General features: G+C 46.5%; 1 protein-coding gene and 1 pseudogene across 7 annotated transcripts in view; one reads left to right on the top strand and one right to left on the bottom strand.

Moving 5' to 3' along the window:
- TRAPPC9 (trafficking protein particle complex subunit 9) overlaps window positions 1–22,299 on the bottom strand; it is a 320,362-nt gene that overhangs the window by 274,582 nt on the left and 23,481 nt on the right. For 6 of the 7 annotated variants that reach the window (XM_088798934.1, XM_088798935.1, XM_088798933.1 and 3 more), the window contains 4 exons: window positions 21,926–21,952; window positions 12,606–12,727; window positions 9,190–9,315; window positions 2,457–2,673 (listed from right to left, as the gene is read on the bottom strand). In XM_088798934.1, coding sequence (XP_088655060.1) covers window positions 2,457–2,673; window positions 9,190–9,315; window positions 12,606–12,727; window positions 21,926–21,952 — 492 coding nt within the window. The remainder of the gene's footprint in view (window positions 1–2,456; window positions 2,674–9,189; window positions 9,316–12,605; window positions 12,728–21,925; window positions 21,953–22,299) is intronic. The other variant, XM_074316658.2, reaches the window with a different exon arrangement.
- Window positions 15,474–16,075, top strand: LOC109443718 (large ribosomal subunit protein uL6 pseudogene; annotated as a pseudogene).

Genomic DNA, 22,299 nt, shown 5'->3' with positions numbered 1-22,299 from the left:
GGCTCACGGGGCCTCAGTAAACACCGTCCACCTGAAATGCCAGGCAGGAAACGGGTGTTCTGCCCACCTGAGCTTCCCTCCCATCTCCTGGGAGGACAGAGCGGGGGAGAATAGAGAACAGAAGAACAAGTGACACAGCGGGGGGAAAACAGTCAGGATTTCTGCTTGGTCAGGAAGAGCGCGTGGGAGAGAGCACCACGTGCGGGGGGTTTCGGGTTTCGTAGACGTGTGTTTATCCTCTGCCGTCCCGCATGAAGCAAGAACCAAGAAAAGCTTGCTGAGGGGCGGCCGGATGGCTCAGTTGGTTAGAGTGTGGGCTCTCAACAACAAGGTTGCCGGTTCAATTCCCACATGGGATGGTGGGCTGTGCCCCCTGCAACTAAAGATTGAAAACGGCAACTGGACTTGGAGCTGAGCTGCACCCTCCACAACTAGATTGAAGGACGACAACTTGGAGCTGACGGGCCCTGGAGAAACACACTGTTCCCCAATATTCCCCAATAAAATTTATAAAAAGAAAGAAAAGAAAAGCTTGCTGAGCAGCAAGGCCTTCTGGGGGGGGTCCCCAGTTCTGTCCTGGACCTCTTGCACTCAATACCATCACCAGTGGCTGAGACAAAGCCAGGGACAGAATTCAGGTTCAAAATTACTCGACCAACAACATGAGCCACATTCACGGATGGTATCCAACCAAGACAAACGTCGAGTCCCACATTAAGTTTTTAAACATCAACAGCACGGGGACGGGGTGGAGGAGACCTGGCAGGGTCACGTGACAATGCAGGCTATCATGTAAGCCGGATTTAAAAACGGAAGGCGCTCCGGCTACGTGAACAGGCCCGTGGTGGTGTTGGGGGGCCGAGATCAGACCCCTGTAGCTGCAGAGGGCAGGACATCTTCGGCCCTCGAGACAGAAGTCCAGGGCGCTTCACCCCTACTGACCCCTGCTGGGCATACGTGCCCACACTGAGTCTCAGCTCTTGCCCTCCTACAAGCCGAGCACCACCGGCCGGAGCAGCAGCGCCCGGGCCAGTCCCTACACAGGAGCGGGAGGCTAAATGAAGGACGGAGGACATGCCCTCGCTCCCCAGTCTCCTTTTGACCGTCCAAGCCCCTCCTTCTAAAGGGTTTTGGAAAACTGTTTTGAAATAATTTTGGCCAAGGAAAGAAAAATGATTTTAGATTTCACTGTGCTCTCAGCCAGGGATGTGGCAAGTTACACTCCGCATACCACTGACATGTGTAAAGAGTTCCGCTGGTTTGCACACTGTCTGCAGCGGCTTTCACACCATGGCAGCAGAGCAAGGAGCTGCCCTGGAGGCCACGTGGCCACAAAGCCCCAAATCCTGACACAGTGTGCCCACCCTGAGCCAAGCCATCCAGAATCTGTCCTGAGAACAATTCCATAGAGATGGATGTTATCAGGTAACAGTGCTGCTTTGGGAAGACGCTCATGAAAGTGGGAAATGGGGAGAGAATAATTGCATCCCTGCACCTGGAGACAGATTAGAGGAAGACAATGCCAGCACCCAGGGGGCGTCGCAGGCGAGACACCGCCTGTTTTGCTTTCTTCAGAGGGCACAGCTGTCCCCTTCATCCTGCTTCTCCTACCTGACACCCCAGGTGGCACCAAGCCAGAGGGCAGCACGTCGTCTGTTGAATAATATATAACATGTAAAGCAGACATGCCATGAGGCATTCCAGTGGGAAGAGGAAGGAGGAAGGTGACGTTTATTCAATGTGGGGGAGAGCCCCGGAAGCAGAATTACCCAGGAGCAGAACTGGATTCGCCAGTAAGACCCACGAGCTGCCCAGGTCAGTACAGGGCTCCACGTTTATGTACGTGACCATATTTTGCCCCCGTGGGACAAGAATGCAGCTGTCACTCAGTCCTTTCCCTATCTAACAACTGTAGATGCGAACTGGCGAAAAGTGCTGTGTATTTCCTCCCTAAAACTACAACCAGAAAGAAGCTTTTTCTCTGCTAATCGCACTCTGCCTGACACCGGGCATCACACTGGTGAGTACCTGTTATGAGACTCACAGCTTATCTTTAACATGTGCCACCCTCCATGCATACTGCAGAATAAGGATTTATCACCAAACGCATACCTACCTGTGTACACATGCACCCAAGTGTACTTCTGGGTGGATAGAGTTTTGCTAACTTGGCTAAATTTCATGCGTGAAATTCCTTAGGGGCTGAAGGGGTTTGTGGCTGACACACCATGTCCGTGAGCTCAGGGAAGCCTGCTGAGCCACACGGATACAGAACGCCCACTTCTGTCATAAGCGCCCTGCCCCGCGCACCCAGGACAGGGCGGGGCTGTGCTCATCTCCAACCCCGGCCCCATCGCAGTGTCTGGCAGGTCGAGCAGATGCCCATGCAACGCACGGATAATGGAACCTAATAGAACCACAGCGGCATTTCAGTTCCAGCAGCAAGACTCCAATACCTTTGCTGAAGTCGTTGGGGTCCAGCGACAGGCTGTAGCCTGGGAGCGTCTCCAGGAGGAGCTTGTAGCAGGCCCTCCAGCCGGGCTCCGGGATGCTGGGAGCCACGCACTGCATGGCGGCCACGCGTTTGAAGAAAGCCGACTTGCGACGGAAGCCGATCAGCTCGTAGAGCTCGGAGAGGACGCTGTAGCGCTGGATCTTTTCTTCCTCAGAAAGCTGAGAACAGGGAGGAAAGGGAAAAGCTTCAGAGAGGCACTTGTGTAAGGAAACAGGAAAAAGAGCTCGTCCGTAAGCAGAACCCGCCTTTCCTAACGCGGGAGCATCATTTCCCACTCAGGCCAGCAACGGACCAGAACGACTGTTGCCCTACACGCTTGCCAGCGCTGGATGCTGTCGTCTTTCCTTGCGGCCATTCTGGTGGCTTTAAATTGCATTTCCCTGATAACGGATGGTGTGGAATCTTTTTTCATATGATTACTGCCCATGTGTCTATCTCCCTTAGTGAAGTGTTGGTTCAAATCATCTGACTTATTTTAAACTGGATCATTTGTTTTATTTTGAGTTGTAGGGTCCTTTAGATATTCTGGATGTAAGTAAGCCCTCAGTCATATATGCTTTGCAAATATTTTCCCCCAGTCTGTTGTCCATTTATTTTCCTAAGGGAGTCTTTTGATAAGCAGAAATTGTGAAGGAGCTCAATTTATCTTTTTTTTTATGGTTACTGCTTTGGCGTCCTTGTCCAAGAAACCTTTACCTCCGCTGAGGTCCCACAGATAGTCTCCTATGTTTCCTTCTAGAAGCTTTATGTTTAGGTCTAGGCCCTGCAGATATGCAAACTTGAGAAGGACAGAGCCCCTGCTTCCAGGGAGCGTACAATACAGTGTCAGAAAGAGACTGCAGTGCCCTGAGGCGCCAGCCATGGGCAGAGGACCCGGGAGACCCAAGCAGGAGCGGCAGGAGGGCTTAACGGCTTATCACACACCTGGAAGCTGCAGACCTTCAACCGCGCCCAGGAGCTGGATATGATAAAAGACACTGGGGGAGGTTAAACCCACAGTGGTCACAGCCAGTGTCCCCATGAGGCCACCGTCTAAAATAAAGGTGACAGCCAGGGCAAGGGCCCAAGTCGTGGCCTCCAGTCCATCAGAGTTCCCACTGGCTCTTTCACGGACCCAATTAAAGAGGAAAGGTTGTGATGCTCTGATGAGTAATACACGCTTCCATTCTTCTCTGTATCATGTAAATGTATTGAGATGCCAGGTGATAAACACTACATTTATTATAAGTGGAACTGCAATCGCTTCAATCCCTACAAAGATCCTTAATGGAAAAAGCTCAGGCACAATGGCTTGCGAGCCCCAGGCAGGCACTTGAGGAAAAGTTGGGTAGCCGGGGACCCTGTGAGCCTCAGGACGAAGCCATCGGTCGGCAGGGTCACCCCCCACAGCACAGGAACCTGGGGATATTTTAGGCCCAGATCCTCATGCCATTTTGAAAGGAGACCGAATCCCTACACTCCTTTCTGACCCCCTGCTCTCCTAGGGAGCTGTGACCAGCACGGCTTGGTTCTAACTGCTCCACAGACTGCGAGGTCACGAAGGCGGAGCCCACGCGGCTATTGGACACAGTCGGTCACTCTCAGCAGGACTCTCTGGGGAATGAAGTGTTCATTCGCCATTCCATCTCCGACTTGAAAGTAAGTTTAGACCTGTTTTATTCCACTAAAAAGAAAGCAAGTGGTGCTATTAGCAGGAAACTCCAGACCTAGGACGTTCTGCGGGCTGTCTGGAGGGACGGGTTAGGGGGAGCAGGAGCGGAGGGAAGCCCTGGGCTCCAGCCCCAGGGTTGCGCGTTACTAGCTGTGGTGCTTTCCTTCTCACTGGGGATAGTAAAGCTACTGATGACTGCTGGAAAGACTAACTGAAATACTGTGTACAGTTAGCACAGGCCTAAAATTCCCAGTGAGTGTTCAAGAAATGGGCCACGCCTCTGAAGTCACATGTGCTAACCCCAAATTAGGCAGCCAGAAAGGCTCCCAAAAATGCCTCACCAGCTATTTACTTAATCGTAGGTATTGGCAGTGAGTTTCCATTTACCAGATACCCTATTTCCCAAAAATAACACGTAGCCAGACAATCAGCTCTAATGCGTCTTTTGGAGCAAAAATTAACATAAGACCGGGTCTTATATTAATTTTTGCTCCAAAAGACGCATTAGAGCTATGTCTTATTTTCAGGGAAACAGGGTAACAGAGATGCCAGGCCTTCCTGCCTTTTGCATGGGGTGACGGACCTGACTGTTCTGGGTTAACACTACTAGACCAGTCCCAACTAGAAATTCCAGCTCCACAGGCACGTCCTCCCCCGTTACAGAACTGACCACAGTTTGTCATCATTTACAGCTACAGGTGTCTGCTGAGTACCTGCTTCCCCCTCCAGACTTGAAGCTCAAGCAGCACAGGACCATGTCTGTTTTGTTGCCCACGGAATGTTCCAGGCCCAGTGGACACGGACACAGAGCCCAGGGCCTGGACCCCAGTAGGAAACATAGAGTGAAGGGATTCGCGAACCAGCATGCTTTCCAGAGGCCCCTTCTCCTCTGGAACTATGGCCTGACTTTGGACAAACTACATAACCCTCCCTCAGCACGTGCAGTTCCCCTCTATAAGCAGGATTAATGCACTTAGCAGAGGGGTCATAAGGATAAAGGACATACCAACCTAGTGACACGTCTGTTTGTGGTCCTCACAGACGTGAGCTGCCTATGGCATTGACACGTTACCAGGGGACAGACATGTATATGGAACCCTTTCCACGTGCCCAGCACTGGGGCAAGCACTTTCTATGCATTATTACATTATTTACACCTATAACAACCCAGGAAGAAGTGAATGTTACCATTGCCACTTCACAGATTCGGAAACAGGCAAAGGGAGGTTACATACGGGTGGGTCCCTGACCACCCAGTGAGGAAACGGTGACTGAAACCTAAACCTAGGGCCAAAGCTTGTGCTTTTCTCTCGCTTTTACTTCACCCTTCGCCTGTGAAATCTACGTGTCCGATACACAACTTCACAGATGGCCAGTGAAAATGAAATGTGTGCTGCCACTTACTACTGATGGATAATGACCACAAACTACTCTCGTACACACAGGTCGACCCACATTCCTGCACACGAAGAAGAGGAATTCTGCCTTGAATTCTTCTGAAATGTGCAGAAACTCTTCCCAATACCAGTAAATCCAAATATATTATGCATCCGGTTTTATGTTTGCACGGGGCTTCCTAAAGCAAAAGGTCCCTGCAACAATCACATCTCAGTTCCCTTCAAAAATGTCTACATCAGCCAAAATCATTCCCAGCAATAGACACAAACCATCAGTTCTACAAAGGAACACACTGGATCAAGAACCAAAAAAGCTCGTGCTAGTTCATAAAAACGACAGACCCCTCTGTTTTATTGTTAGTCTAAAATCCCACCAGAACTCATTATTTTGCGGTCTGTTCATCTGGCAAGCAAGCGTGCAGATGAGTCAACTGAAGCGAAGTGTGGGGTTGGGGACAACTCGAAAGGCGGCGCCGCGACGTCCCCCGCGGCGGCAGCAGGAAAGCGGGCACTGCCCCTCCGGTGTGTGTCTGCTGCCCCCTAGCGTTCAAGTGAGGACCGAGCAAACAGCAGGAAGGCTGTTCCAACTGGCAGCAAACTCCCATACATCTTAAGTAAAAACATCTTATTTTAGAAAGTATGTGTATTTATATACCCACCTGTGAAAACAGCTTCGCAGCAGCCCAAATTATCAACATGAACTTGCAGAGGTAACTCCAGTCTTTACTGGCAAGCGAGTCCTGAGATACTAATCCCGGGAAATCCGCCGCCCCCCCGCCCCCAGCCAGCCTGCCTGCTGGTCTTGAGCTCCAGGCCTTCTAAATGTCCTTTTTAAAGGCATAACCCATCCTCCACTGTCACTAAAGCCCTCCCATCTGATTAGGACAACAGCTGTAACTTTACAGGACAGACACTAAGACCGTCCTGGATACAGAGTATCTAATCTAAACTCTTCCAATCACTATGAACTTGTGATTCTATCATCTTACAGATGAAAATACTGAGCTGAGCAGAGGGATTTTGCTCCAGGTTACGCAGTTAACAAGTAGCAAAGGTGGGGTTAGAGCCGAAACCCATCGGACTCTGTTCACGTCCAGCATGACCCCAGCATGGATTCCCATGAGGAGTCTATCTTGCCTCCGACTAAAGGCCCACGCCTCTGTACGCATCACCTGCACCAGGGTCTGACCCCAGCACCAGGGTCTGACCCCAACCTGCGTTTCTAAGCACCTTTTCCTGCAGTTGCTCAGCTCACCAAGTGACCTGGCTCCCCAGACACTCCGTGCTCATGCCCTCAGGTGTTGGCACGGGGTCGCACTGCTCAGGAGGCTCTTCGGCCCCGCTAGGCGGCTCGTTTGCACTCTCCGCAGAGAGCAGCTTCTCTATGGAGCCCTCCGCACACCCTCGGTGTCTGGGTGGCATCCCAGCCACCCTACTAGGATTGCGTGTGCCTGGGCCTGGGCCTCAGGGATTACGCCCTGGTCATCCCAGTAAACACCCAGAGATGGTGTCCGGAGATAAATCAACCCCACTGTACACTCTTCACGTGGCAGCCCATGGAGGACTGGTGTCCTCCCCCTGATCAGTTTCCCAAATACTGGAGCTCCACTGTGAAGTGCTGGGATTTTGCTTTTCCTTTAGCAGAAACGTCCAGGTAAACCAAAGACCAGGGCATAACCCTTTCCTGATGACACATTTGCACCCATGATAATGGTACGTTCAGTTAGGTCAACAGGCGCCCCTTCTTACTCCCCTTAGCAGCCTCCCTCGCCAAGTCTAATCTAGGGAAGTAGCGGTGATATGGGGCCTGAGGGCCAGTAAAGACACCTCACAGAAAAGGGAACTGACCACAGAGGCTAAATGACGTGCCCAAGGGGCCTGAGCCAGATGCGAACCCCAGCTGTCAGCATCGAGTCTGCGTGCTTCACATTACGCCGAAATATAACCATAGGTTTTGATTACAAATGCATCATAGAGCAAGAGATGCACGAGGATACACGTCAACTCTAAGAGGCTGAGCGACTCTGTCATTTTCTATTTATTTTATTTCTTTAAAAAATTAAGAATGTCTGCAGTCAGCGTGGCAAAACGCTAATGTGTTCGATCTGGACGGCAGAGGCGCGTCTTCTTATTCATATTTGTTATATGTTCGAAATATAAAATGATTGTAAAGTCTCCTCTCTCCCCACCCCCTTCCCTCTCGTACCTAAGCTTCCCAGCCCCACAAACTAACACTTCCCAATACATGCACCTGAATTTATCATCTTTCCCTCTAAAACGCCCCGCCCTGCTCTGCTCAGAGCACACAGGACCATGGTCCACCGACCGGACCCGGGCAGAAGCCTGGGCATTATTCCGTCGGCCCCTCCAGACACTCATTAATGCTTTCCTCTTACACCAAAACGTGTTTCAATCTGCCCACTTTTGTCCACAGCCAGCCCCACCCCTCGGCTGGAAGCCACGATATCACCGACACGGCCTCCTCAGGGGTCTCCAGACTAGCCTCCCACCCCACGCAAGACCAGTGGGACCATTTCATTCCCAAGTTTTTAAGTCCCTTCTTTTAAAACCTGCTGCTCTTAGAATAAGCTCCAAATTCTTCACCTGTCCGAGAAAGTTCCTGTGCCCTGACCCGGGCCCCCCCAGCTCCACCTGTCACTTTGTTGGTTCCCTCCAGGTGGTACGTGTCAGATGTTCACCCCTGCTGAGCCCCCAGCCTGGGATGCCCTGTTCCCACCTCTCCTCTCCTGGCCATGTGCTAGGCGCCCTTCACATCCCAGCTAGAAGCTCCTGCCTCCGACAGCCCCTGACCACACCCCCCACCACCAAACTGGGTTCAATCCTTTAGCCACTGGCTCCCTTAGCACCAGGACGTCCACCTTTTTACCCCCCTGCTGAGTATCTATGTTTGCCACAGAACTGTCGGCCCAGTGAGGGCAGGATGTGCCCCCGTCACCTCTTTTCCCCCCACTCCTAGCACAACACTGTGCTCAGGAAAGACCCGTGGGATTACAGCAACTGGGTTCTAATCCTAGTCCTGTGCCGTCATGCAAACCGCTCACTTGTCAGTGTGGGCTGCCCTGTCCGTAAAAATCCCAGTGAGCTGCATGTCTAAAATGTTCTAGACTGTCAATTAGGGGGTTTTGCATTACCAACCTACCTAAATGTTCTCATGATTTTCTTTTATTAAAACACTTCTGGACTCAGATTTAAGTAATATCTGTGGACTGCCTGCTGTGTAAAAAGAGCTCTACAGAGGACTTTCACAAACCTCACATTTTATAAACCTAACAACCCAGACAGGCTCACAAATGGTAATGACGTCACAAGTGACAACAGTAAGGTGAGAGGCACAAAGTTTGTTCAAGGTCGCAAAGCTAGTAAGAGGCAGAGTTATTTCTCCAATCGAAATAAAAAATGTGAAAGGACAGAAAACCCTGAACTGTGACAGTAATACAGCACGATGGAAAGCAGCACAAAGAGCCACATACGTTAGGACAGCGAGTTCGGACTCCGGAGTTCCTAGCAGGCCATACTGAACCCCACACAGCAACACGCATGGATTAGCGGGGACTAAGTTCCAGAACTGCATTCGCTGCCCCACTGGCGGGAGGACACACACCCACCTGCCGCAGGTTAATGTACACGGCGTTCTGGAGAAATTCTGAGGCCTCCATGCTCCGCCTCTGGACGGCGAGCACGCGCACAGCTTTGACGCAGGCTTCCAGCTCGATCACGCCGGCGTTCTTGTACTGCGGGGACAGAGCGGGGAAAGAGGCGTGAGGACGGGGCTGGCGAGCCAGGACCCGAGGACCCAGCACCAGGAGCTGAGAGGCGCGCCCGCCCAAGGGGGCAGAACCTGTTTGAGCAAGTCTATCCCCAAGGGGGGAAGAGATGGCTGGGATGGAGGGAACTGACCAACGTGCCTTCCTACCATGAATTCAACCTCAATAGTTACAACAGAATATGTTACAAAAGTACAAAATATTACCAGGGGATACGTTGTTACTCATTTCCACTTCTCATCTGTGGTACTTGAAATCACTTTTAAAGTCTCTCACACCTGCGGCTGGAAGGCAGGCGTGGTAAATGCAGTTTACTTTGTTGCAAAACTTCTAGCACCTTGCATCATTGTATCCGTCCTCTACGGACTTAAGCGTTTCACGTCCCTCTGATTTGCTCTCTCCCAGTTACTCCTTCCTGCCTCTCAGATCCTGAGACGAAGGGCAGATGAAGACACAGGAAATAGAAAAGAACTTCGTCTGACTATCCAACAAAAAGCCAACGGTGGAGCCAGGCAAGAGTCCACTTAAGAGACCCGGCTGTCACTCCCACGGCCTGCAAACCAAGAGGTCGTGCTGGTCCCTGAGAAAGTGGAAGGTGACCTGCTGTGTGTGTGTACAAATCAAATACAATCAAATCTTGGAAGTGTACAAATATTCTTTCATCACTGTCATCTCACAGGGATGGGCTGACCCTCAAAGTAATTTTAACCCAGTGTTAGGGAAGCAAGGGAAAGTCTCAGGCTCTTTTGGTGGAGGAGATGAAATTGGAAAGAACGGGAGACAAGAGGTAAATGAAGCAAATAAAAATACAGCTAGAGAAAGGCAAGGGATTAGTCTTCTTTTTCTACTTGTGTCACATACATACTAGGACCTGTTTTTCAACGAGAAGGACTATAGAATGCTGAAGTAAAGAGGAAGCGATGATACCAGTTTTTATTTTATTGAGCAACACTAATGAGCCTGTCGTTTTATTTGGATACACATGTATATAATTTACCCTGAGTAAAAACTCTTAATTTCCCCGTTTGAAGAGACAAGGAACCTGGAGCTCAAAGAACTCATGTAACTCGACTAAAATCAGATGGTGGGATTTGAACTCAGTTCTGTCTGACTCCCGAGTCTGCTGCTGCCACTCCCAGGCCTGGAAAACTCACAATGCGTGGGCCACCTGATCCCCCTGCTGTGCCCATGGCAGCTGGACCTTTACCACTGAGATGAAGTCTCCAATTTTCACTGACTCCGTGCTCTCGGCAGCCACTAATCTGCACTCAGACTTGGCTGGTGAAGTGGCATCTACCTGCCATGCCCACAGGGCTTTGGCACAATGGCAGGGGAGTGCGGTTTCTGTGGTGATCAGAGCCTCTCTGGTCCCCCGGGCTCTTTCAGAGGCAGTGGTCCAAGGAGCCACTAAGCTGCGGGAGGACCCACCCAAGGCACACCACCTCCCTCCATCTGTCTCCTGGTCTACAGAACTTAGACCAGACGGCTCAGTGGGTTAGAGCGCGAGCTCTCAACAACAAGGCTGCAGGTTCAATTCCCGCATGGGGTGGTGGGCTGCACCCCCTGCAACTAAAGATTGAAAATGGCGACTGACTTGGAGCTGAGCTGCGCCCTCCACAACTAGATTGAAGGACAACGACTTGAAGCTGATGGGCCTGGAGAAACACACTGTTCCCCAATATTCCCCAATGAATCTTTTAAAAACAAGAAAAAAGAAAAAGATTTGCAGTATATGCGTGTACCAATGACGGAGAAGAAACTGACACTTAAAATAGAGTTATCACAAAACAAGAAGAAAAGCACCCTGATTTAAATGTGTGCAAAGGGCACAAATGGATAATTCATAAAAGAAATGCACATGGCTAACAAGTAAAAAATGTCCAATACCTCACTGGTAATCAGATGCAAACTACAACAATGAAAAGTCATTCTTGCCAATCATACCGGCTAACATTTCTAAAGGATGTAATAGCTGGTGTTTATTTATGGGAGAACAAACTGTTAGCGACCTTTCTGGATGACAACATGGCAAGGTATGTGTAAATTTAAAAAAACATGTATCCTCTTTGTCTGCAGTCCACTTGTAGAGATTGTTCCCTTAAAAAAAAATTAGTCCAAAAAGATTTATCTCTAAGGGCATTTATCAAAGCACTGTTTACAACAGTGGGAAGAAAAACTGAATTGAAATAATATTCAGTGACAGAGAATTGATTAAATAAGCAATTCTGCATCTTTTCATTCCCTATTTAGAAGGAAACTGGAGAGTAACTGGACAGTAACCTGTGATAAATGTAAGTGTCAAACCCAGCGATCAAATTTCCAGAAATCTTCACTAAAGGAATACGTTAAGACCACAAGAACGTCTGTACAAGAATTGCCCAGTCAAGCATTTTTTCCAAGAGTGGGAAAGAGAGAAACCGACATATCCATCAGCAGGATAGTTATGAAGGGAATTGTGGCAAAGCCGTGGGGTCTGCGGTGCAGGCCTCATCTTGTCTGCAACCGTCTCACGAAAGGTGTCACTGAACAAGTGGCTACATCCGCATCTGATAAGACCTCCCCCCACTGTGGGGAAGAGTCAAGAGGCCTGACGTGCAGGACACGTAGCACATGCTGCTGTGTGAACACAGCAAGATGCAGAATAACATACATGGTATGACCACCTTTTGTCAACAAAACATAGATCTACGTACACATGTAAACATATATTTCATGTATGTATATTTCGTATGTATATATACTTCATAGGCGTAAAGGTCACGAATGATACATACCAAACTTTTCATTGTTGTTACTCTCAAGAAATAAGGGGAGGGGAGGTAGGAACTTTCATTTTTCACTTGCTACCACTCTTCTGGACTATAATACTTGAGTTCTTTTTCTTTTTTTCTTTTTTTTCAGTAGGTATATTTTGAATTAAAATTTTTTTAAGTCCAAAGTAAAAAGAATGAGCATCCACAAGACGCAATGCTATGAAGATCATTAAAAACCAAGCCATGGACGTGGTATTATAGTAAAGTGCTAACAATGATTCTCTCTGAATAGTGGGGCTGTGATCATCATTTTCCGCCTTTTTCCAAACAGTACACATACATTATTTTGAATCAGAAAATACTGTTTCGGTATCTAAAACCAAGCAGTTGGGAGTACCAGCTGAATCCTTGCAGAGAGAAATAAGCAAGAGATAAGCAGCAGTGCACAGCGTGAAACGGGAACTTCCGATTCAAACAACACAGCCCCACAAGCAGCAGGGTCACCTTGCCATAGTAGGAGATGGCCTCCTTATACTTGTCGATTATGTCTTCGGGGCTAAGACAGTTCTTCGCACGTCCAATTTCAGCGCTGGTGTCAGGATTTATGCCATTGGTGGTGAGGGCACCTGCAAACCGACAGGAAGAAAAGAAATAATCTTTTGCTTTTTTTGTCTTATTTCTTTGCTACTTTAAAAGGGGGGCACAAATAGGATCAAACTTAAATGTTCCCTACTGAAATGTAAAGAATGATCGTTAAAGTCTTCACAGTGTATGTACTCCCTGCTATAGTCTCACCGTCAAAGCCTTGTATTAAAATGTTAATTAACTCACAATAAGTTTTCCTCCCTGTTGAAACTTTTTATTAAAGAACATGACGTGCATTATATAAAAGTAACATGTCCACAATAACCAGCCTACTTGCCCTGAGGACAACGTACCCAGCATGCATTATCTCATGCTTTAAGCTGTTAATGCCAGCAGACCACAATGTACCCTCAAATGGAGATTAACTATATGAAAGCATTTTCCAAACTGTACAGCACTGAAAAAAAAATGCAGCTTATGAATATTAGTGTCCTTTCTGTGACTGTCGTGTTCTATTTCTGGCCAATCCCTGTCAATAAACACAACCACCTAATTCCCTAGCCATCAAATGCATGTAGAGAAGAGTTTGCAAGACATTTCCATTTACAGAACGTAACCAATGGCACATAGAACTCTGACAGAAAAAGAAAAAGAAGGTAAGATACTCTTTGCTTTCATAGAACACTCAAAAAATATTGTCCTAAGCCTCACAGCAGGAAAAGCTGGGCTTAGCCTAAGCCACGTGTTTATCTCACGGACGGCAAGTATCTCCCAGGTCACGTTCTCCTCGTGTCCACCGGGAGGCTCGGGCACACATCCCCCACGGCCCACAACACCGTGCAAGTTCCCGTGCTGCCCTTGCTCTCTCACCTGGGTCCCCCCTTCTCACCTGCTTGGCTGGTACTCTGTGAGCTGCCTCAAACACTTTTTGGAACAAGACAGAAGAAGGAGTGGACAGATCAATGGACAGACAGGTAACCGAAGGGCAGATGGACAGAGAGACTGCAAGCAAAGGGAACAAAGCAAGTCTCCCATGCCAAATCCTCTTCTCATCAGGGAGGAAAGACACACAGCGGAGAACTGTGAAGGGGCAGATTTTGTTTCTTTCCTGCAGATTTTGTGAACATCACAGCAAGAGATGAGAGGGCAGAACTATAATAATAAAAGAAAGGAGCACGCTTGGTATCTAAATTACACACTTTTTAAAGAACGGATTCCAATCAGCAAGGCCTGATGACACACTGCTCGGGTCCTTGCAGAGCTGAGGGCTCCGTCTCCAAGCCACAAGGTGTCCCTGGGAGCACGGAGAGTTGACAAGCTGCTGACAGCGCCATCACAGCAGAGCTGGTACCTGGCACTTAGGAGTCAGCGCTGTGCTAAGGGCTCCCACACACGCTCCATCGCAGCCCCCAGCTGCTCCTGCGGGAGGGACTCGCAGTGTACCCCCCTCTCTGCAAGGGAGGGATCGGGTCCGAGAGAGCCTGTCTTCCGGCTGGTTCTCCAGGTCACACAGCTAGTTACTCCAGAATAGGATTCGAGCCGGGGCCTATGTTTGCAACCACTGTACCATCGGGCTTTGTGTGCCTGTGCGTATAATACGTTTGTTTCTGCCATGAAATAATATTTAGTAAGTGATAGGTCATCTCGATTTATCTCCTTAGCTCTAACAATTTATCTCTACATTGTTGGATTTTACTCTTTTCTTTTGGAGAAACAAAGGGAAAGTTAATGGGGGTCAGAATGAGGCGGGAGGGGGGTCTTCATTCCTTGTGTGACACCTCATCTTATCCAAACAGTATATGATCAAGATTAATTACCTGCAAAGGTAGGTGGGGATGAGGTGGGAGGGCAAGAGAGGCAGTGCCACTTCTCCAGTTTGTGTAGTTCTGACTTTTGGAAACTTGTTCATGTCTTATATCGTAAAAAACATCAATCAATAAAGATAGGGGAACCCTACAATGGCATAAATACATGAGCCACTATCTATATTTCAAATAAATAGCATAACTATGCCGACAGTGAAGCATTAGAGCAAATCCACATAACTTCTGATCGCAGTACCTTGTACACTTATCCTCAGTATAAAGACAAAAATAACTACAACAATCCTTGAATTCTACTTAGAGGTTTGTTTTTACAAAGATACTGACTTTTCTGAAACTGCTTTCTATATATTGTGGGACTGAGAAAATGAGTAAATATATTGAAAATCTTAGGAGCCAGAGTTCTCACTGTTGGAGAAAGAAAATGTAAATATCAAACAAGGGGAGACTGCAACGAACCCTTGGATTTGGAGCTGGAATTAGAGACACTGGTGTACTCCTGGTTGACAGCATGAAGCTCGCAAAGAGCCTAGAAGCAACACACCTCAGTAGCAATGAGCATTTCAGTGCCCAGATTTTGGTTTCTAAATACCATTCTCCAACATAATGAACTGCAACACCTTAGACAAATGTCTGATTTCAGAACTGGGATAGGGGAAGTACAAAATGAACCTAAATATCTTGACCCAGAAAAACAACGAATAGAACCAGCAGACAGCTGCAGAGCCTCCACCCAACAGCAGAAGACACGCTCTTCTCAAGCAGACAGGGAACCTTCTCCAGGATGGACCACAAGCTACATTATGAAACATATCTCAATAAATTCAAAAGAATTGAAAAATAGCCTCCACAAAATACTAGCAAACTAAACCCAGCACATATAAGACTGTACAACATGGCCACGTGGTATTATATTTATCTCAAGAAGGTAAGGTTGGCTTTTTTTGCCACTTCTACTCCGAGGATGAAGACCGTTCTCAGCAATCAGACAGTGGACATCCCAGAAAACGTGGACGTCACTCTGCAGGGCCCACAGTTACTGGGAAGGCCCAGAGGCACCCTGTGGAGGGACTTCAATCTCATCCATGCAGAACTCAGTCTCCTTGGGAAGAAGAAGAGGCCCCGGGGTGACAGATGGTGGGAAACAGACAGGAACTGGCTCCTGTTCGCACTGTCTGTGGTCACGTACAGAACATGGTCAAGGGAGTCACATTGGGCGTCCGTTACAAGATGAGGTCTGTGTGTGCTCACTTCCCCATCAAGAGAGTGGTTCTCTTGTTGAAATCCAACATTTCTTGGGTACAAAATACATCCACAGGGTTCGGGTGAGGTCTGGTGTTGCTTGTCCAGTATCTCAAACCCAGAAAGATGAGTGAATTCTTGAAGGAAATAATTTTGAACTTGTATCAAATTCAGCTGCTTTGATTCAACAAGCCACAACAGTTAAAAACAAGGGTATCAGAAAATGTGGGGGTGGTATCTACGCTTCTGAAAAAAGAACAGTTCAGCAGGCCGATGAATAAGATGTAAGTTGTCCAGCTATAGAAACACCAAGATGTCGAGTGATCTCGACTTCAGTTGTGATATTTCAAAGGTGTAATAAAAGTCATGTGTTGAAAAAAATAAAAAAAAGAAGAATGTAAGGATGGTTTAACATGCAAAAATCAATTAATATAATACACCATATCATTAGAATAAAGGACAAAAATCCCACATGGTCATTTCAACAGACACAGAAAAAAGATTGGACAAAACGCAATACGTTTCATGATAAAAACACTGAACAAACCAGGCGTAAAAGGGAATGTTCTCAGTATAAGGGGCATCCACACAAAATCTACAGCTAACATCATACTTAGTGGAAAAAGACTAAATGCTTTCCTCCTAAGGTCAGGAACAAGACAAGGAAGTCCTCTCTCACCTATTCAACAAGGTACTAGACATTATAGCCATGACAATTGAGCAAGAAAATTAAATAACACGCATCCAAATTGCAAAGGAAAAAGTAAAACTATGTCTTTTTCAGATGACATAATCTTGCATATAGAAAACCCTAAGCAATCCACTAGAAAACTATTACAGCTAATCTATAAGTGAGTTCTACAAGGTTGCAGGATATAAGGTCAAGATTCAAAAGTTAGCTGTATTTCTATACACTTGCAATGAACAATCTTAAAATGAAATTAAGAAAACCATTCCACTCACAATAGCATCAAAAAGAATAAAATACTTAGAAATAAACACCCCAGAAAAATGTAAAATGATACTCTGAAAACTCAAAACATTGTTGGAAAAAACTAAACATGTCAATAAATAGAAAAACTTCCATGTTCATGAATCAGAAGACTTTAATGCTCTTAAAACGGCGATACTCCCCAAACTGATGCACAGATTGAACGTAATCCCCACTGGGTTCTTTGCAGAAATTGACTAGCTGATCCTAAAATTTATATGGAAATTCGAGGGACTCAGAACAACCAAAATAACCTTGAAAAAGAAGAACAAAGTTGGAGTACTTACACTTCCCAATTTCTAAACTTACTGCAACTTATCACTAGGTAGGAAGATTATATGTAATTTTTTTTGTTTCTTTTCTAAATTCTGTCCAACGAAAATGACTTTTACCCTAAGAAAAAATAAGGTGTCTTTTAAAGCATGCATACCTCCTCACTTGTTGAAAAAAAAGTTTTCATTATAAAGAGGGAAATACCAAGCGAAAATAAACTACTTACAAATAAAAGTGCATCTAAGTTTTTCACAAATTGAAAACTTAAAAGTTCAGACTCATCAAGTGTCTAGGGAAATGTATACAACATGTTAAAACAAATTCTTTCTCAAAAATTCTAACTGAATAAGGAAAACCCAGGAAACAAAGGGAAACTCCTGTCTGACTTCAAGTACGTGGAGAAAGGCCTAGGACTCACAGCGCCTGTCACTCACGTTAACTCAGCATAAAGGAGGGAAACCTTCACCCAGAAGACAGCGGGTCTGTGTGTAACACAGGCTCAGCTCAGCGCAGCCTTCTCTACACACAGTGAGGGCTTTTTAAATAGAATTCTAAGGTTAGAACATTGTTGAAAAGCTACAAAAACACAATAAAAAACAACATACACAGAGGGTGCCAAAGAAATGTATACACATTTTAAGGAAGGAAAAAACTATTAAAATTGCCATACTCAATATATACCGGTAACAAAAGATGAATACAAGACATGTTTGACTTCTGTGATTACAATAGGTGTTCAAAGTGGTTACCATCAGCATAATTTTAATAGTTTTTTCCTTTCTTAAAATTTGTGTATATAATATATTTTTGGCATCCTCTGTATATATTGTGCTGCCAGGTCACATACAAATGCAAACCTATTTTTGTTTACTCACAGGTGCCAATTACTTTAACCAAGGCAGAATGTTTTAATTCAGACAAATAATCAATATTACACTTGTCAAATCTAGTTAATGAATTCACTGCTATGTAACCACAATGTCTAAGACAGATCTAAAATTAGTGGAAATACCTAAATATGGTTTGTGGAACTCTTCTCAAAATGTCAGGCTTTTTGAAGACATCTGAGAGGTGTTTCTATCTTATCTTTTCCCTTGTGAAACGAACCACAGATGCACATGTCCAGTGTCCCACGGCAGACACAGACCCACGAGCACGTGCTCTAACTGTGATGCTGGACAGTTAGGTACCACTGGCCACTACAAAGAAACAAAACAGGACATAAGGACGACAGCGACCCTATTCTAGAAGGCTTGCCATCTATGAAAACACTCGGGTTTTAGTTCATTGCCTAGCGAAGTGAAATCCATCAAATACTTCCTTGTAACATTCGGTAGCCATGACTCTCCTTTTAGCACGATGAGCAGAAAAGGTTTAGGCCTGACTCTGCTAGGTCAGTTGACAACAGTCATCCTGGAGAGTGATGCAAAAACTAAGGGCGCTGCTTCCGCCTGCGCCAGACCTAAATAAACCTACACTGAGATGTACAAGGTAAAGGAAGAGATGAGGTCCGCAGTTAGAACCAGAACTAGTAAGAAGTCAAATAGGCGGAGAGTTTTGAATAGATAATTCCTATAGACAGAACTAGAGTCTGCTGGTTAAGAGGACAGATGCTGGAGACAAACTCATGGGTTTGAATTCCGACAGCGCCACCTGCCAGCTGGGACCCTGAGCAAGGCAACGAATTTCTCTGCATCTCAGTTCCACATCTATGGACTGGCTGAGTTTCCTCCTATACAGACGAGGGATAACAGCGGTACCTAACTCCTAGAGTTGTCGCAAGGATTCAGCTGCTTTCTATGTAAAGTTGATATAAAACACCGTGAGCTTAGATATGACACCAAAAGCACAAGCAACAAAGAAAACAGACCAGACTTCATCAAAATTTAAAACTTCCACACTTCAAAGCACACCATCAAGAAAGTGGAGTGACACAGAGTCGGAGGAAAGTTTTGCAAATCACTTATCTGATAAGGGACTTGTTCCTGGAAGAGTTTTAAAAAGAGAGAAAAAACCTCTTAAAACTCAATTTAAAACTGAATAAAAAAGATCTGAACAGACATTTTTCAAAAGGAAATCTACAAACGACCAATATGCACAATGGAAAAATACTCGATATCATTAGCTGTAAGGGAAATAAAAATCAAAACTACAGTGAGACACCACTTCAAACTCACTAGGATGGTCATCATCAAAGACACCATCCCAAGTGTTGGTGAGGACGTGGAGAAACTGGGACCCTCACACACCGCTGGGGGGAAGGTGCAGCCACTCTGGAGAACCACCCGGACACTCCTCAAAAAGTCCCACATTGAGCTACTACGTGACCCAGCCATTCCACTCCCTCGGCATGTACGTCAGAGACCTAAAAGCACACATCCACACAAAGACATGTACAGGAATATCCATGGCACCATTGCCCATAATAGCCAGAAAAGGAGAAACAACCCAAATGTCCATCAACTGATGAAAGGGTGAACAAAACGTGGTCTGTCCACACAGCGGAATATTACGCGGCCATAACAAGGAGTGAAGTACCATTTCATGCCACAATGTGGAGCAGCCTTGAAAACATGACGCTAACTGAAAGAAGCCAGTCACAAAAGGCCACATGTTGTATGATTCCACTTACGTGAAATGCCCAGAACAGGCAAACCCCTGGCGACGGATGAGTGGCTGCCTGGGGCGCGGGGCGGGGGGCAGGACGGGGGGAAGGGGAGCGCCTGCTACTGGGTACAGGGCTCCCCGTCGGGGTGAGGAACATATACAACTCAGAACAGAGTAAACAAAACACACTGAACTGCACATTTAAATGGGTGAACTGTATTAAAGCTTTCTTTAACAAAAAGAAGGCTGCACCCTAGAGCAGTGCCCTCCCACAGCAAATGCAAAGCACTACTTTCTATTTCAGGGGGGAAAAAATCCCCTCAACGGGAAAACAGGAAAGCAAATTCGAGTTGACTGAAATTGGCCAAAGATGGTTTCACTTGAAGCAGTTGTCGAAGGTACACAAAATGTTCTGAAATCACAAGAACACAGCACGAAGCATGTCTGAAACGCAGGTCAAGGGTTCGGCAGCCTCGCTGCTCCAAGCGGCTGGAGGGGCCTGGTTCTGAAAACCAGCCCAGGAACCAGCGCCAAAGACGGCCCAGTTCTCCTTCTGGCCTTGGACATGGCTGTAGGGAAAGCAGGCAGCAAAAAACCTGAAACAGTTCGCCTCGAAGAATATATCCACTTAAAATTCAACACCAAAATCAAAGTGATGCAATTCAGTGAGATCCTCCCGTGGGTGGGTTTTCTATGCAGCCGGCATCTTGCTAACCCCCAGGGGAGCGTTCACTGCTCAGACTGAGACGCTGAGGGGGCTCACTGCTGGGGCCTGTGAAGTGACCCATACGACACATCTACCACTGACACACTTGCCAGGGTTGAACAGAAAAGAAGAGACTGATGCTGGGGAGAGGTAAGATCTCAGTGAGTGAAGGAATGGCCACAGAACTGGAACTGGGGCCAGCAGACCCTCAGCTCCCTTTGCTCTCGTCAGCTAAGCAGAGATCAAGTCCAGATTCTTCTCATTTGGGACCATTACAGACGACGCCGTCTGATGCCACATGCTGGCTTCTCTGTCCTTTCTTTCCCGCTGCAGTCTCTGTCTGTGGCCGGAGCTTGACTCATCCCCAAGCACCTAGAGAACCCCCGCACTGTTCCTCCCAGCATTCTCACTCAGTGTCATCTCCACACAACCTGACTTTGAAAGGTTTCAGCAATAACAAATGTATACTCTTTTTATTTCAACAAATGACTGGCTTTTCTGATAGTTCTAAGCTGCTTGTATTATACCTGCTAGAAGCGTCTAATTCTCCTGCAGGTAAAGTGGTCAAAACACTGAAACACAGTACTTTCCATCAGGTGTAACTAGCTAGATTGGGCTCAACAGCTTCTATTGATCAAACACCAACACATCCAATATCGATTTCACTGCTTATCAATTTCCATGGGGGCGGGGGGTCCACGAGTTCCTCAGCCCACCCTCAAACTGATTTCTCACCAGCAACGCAGGTCTGCCGAAAGCAAAACAAAGCCCTTGTTTTCCTTCTTCTACACACTCCACAAACCGTACCGAGAAAGTATCACAAAATATCTGGCTAGGGAAAGGATTCAACACGATGTTTTTAAAAAAAAATCTGCGAACCTGAAGCGATTTCACTTCAGAATCAAGAGCCACAATGAGATGTAGTCAGTGTGTGGGTCGCAAAGCGTATGTAGGCATGACTATGTGATTTGTATCTCTGCAAAGGAAGGAAGTTTTACAGTTTTTTATTATTTACCCTTTGTCATTGTTTGTGGTTAAGCCTGAAAATAAGAGAACTCATTATAAAACAATTAGGCACTGCAATAAAAGAGATTCTTGCTATATCATTAATAATTACAGAAGGTGTTAGGAGGGGAAAAGAAAACCCGCCTCTGTAAAAAAAAATTTAAAAAAATAAAGCAAAATTTCTTTCCCTGCTAAGAAAACATACATGGAATGCAGTAGAAAATTCAAGTCCATGCTAAGAGGAGCATAAACCATAGAATCAGAGCAAAGCGATTGCTGTGAATAAATTCAGAATTAACTGGACAAGCATGCTCAATGCAGTCAAACAATTGGAAAGGCACACTTTACAAATCATTCACTTAGCCATGCTGGAGGAAGGATTTTCCTCTTCGACAGACAACACAGATCAGTCGGGTGCCCCATCAAACAAGGACCAAGCCATAATCAGGTGGCTAACAGTTCTGATTTAAAGTCACTTAAATCAGAATGTTCCAAAGATCACAATCCGGAAATTGTCACCGTTCATTCACACCATCATGAAACAAGCACTTAGAAAAACAACCCAAAGCAGCGAAGCATGTAGATCATGTACCTGGATCAATGAGAACCTCCTGTGCCCCTGGAAGAAAGAAGAGAGTGTGGTCTTTTATTTGGAAAACAAAAGTGCTTTTAAAGGTAACAACTACGTCATCTTTCACAATTCACATAGGCTTGAAAAACCTGGGGCACTTCTAGCTGGTCAGAGAAGTAATTGCGAATAACAGTATGTTACAAGCTCAGCGCCTTTTTGCTTTGGAAGGGAAGAGGCACAAGCTGTTGTCACTCAGAGCCCGCACAGCTGTGTAAAGCGCCTCCTCGCCTCCATCCCTCCCCACTTGCTGAGCTCATGTTCCCCAACTCTTCTCCAGCACGTATGAGAATTTCTGACGTCCACAAATAAGCCGAAGGACAAAGGAATAGTAATTT

This window comes from Rhinolophus sinicus, chromosome 6 (genome assembly GCF_057876585.1).
Source record: "Rhinolophus sinicus isolate RSI-liver-muscle chromosome 6, RSI-T2T, whole genome shotgun sequence".
Classification (NCBI taxonomy): domain Eukaryota; kingdom Metazoa; phylum Chordata; class Mammalia; order Chiroptera; family Rhinolophidae; genus Rhinolophus; species Rhinolophus sinicus.
This window is presented reverse-complemented; position numbering and strand designations above follow the sequence as displayed.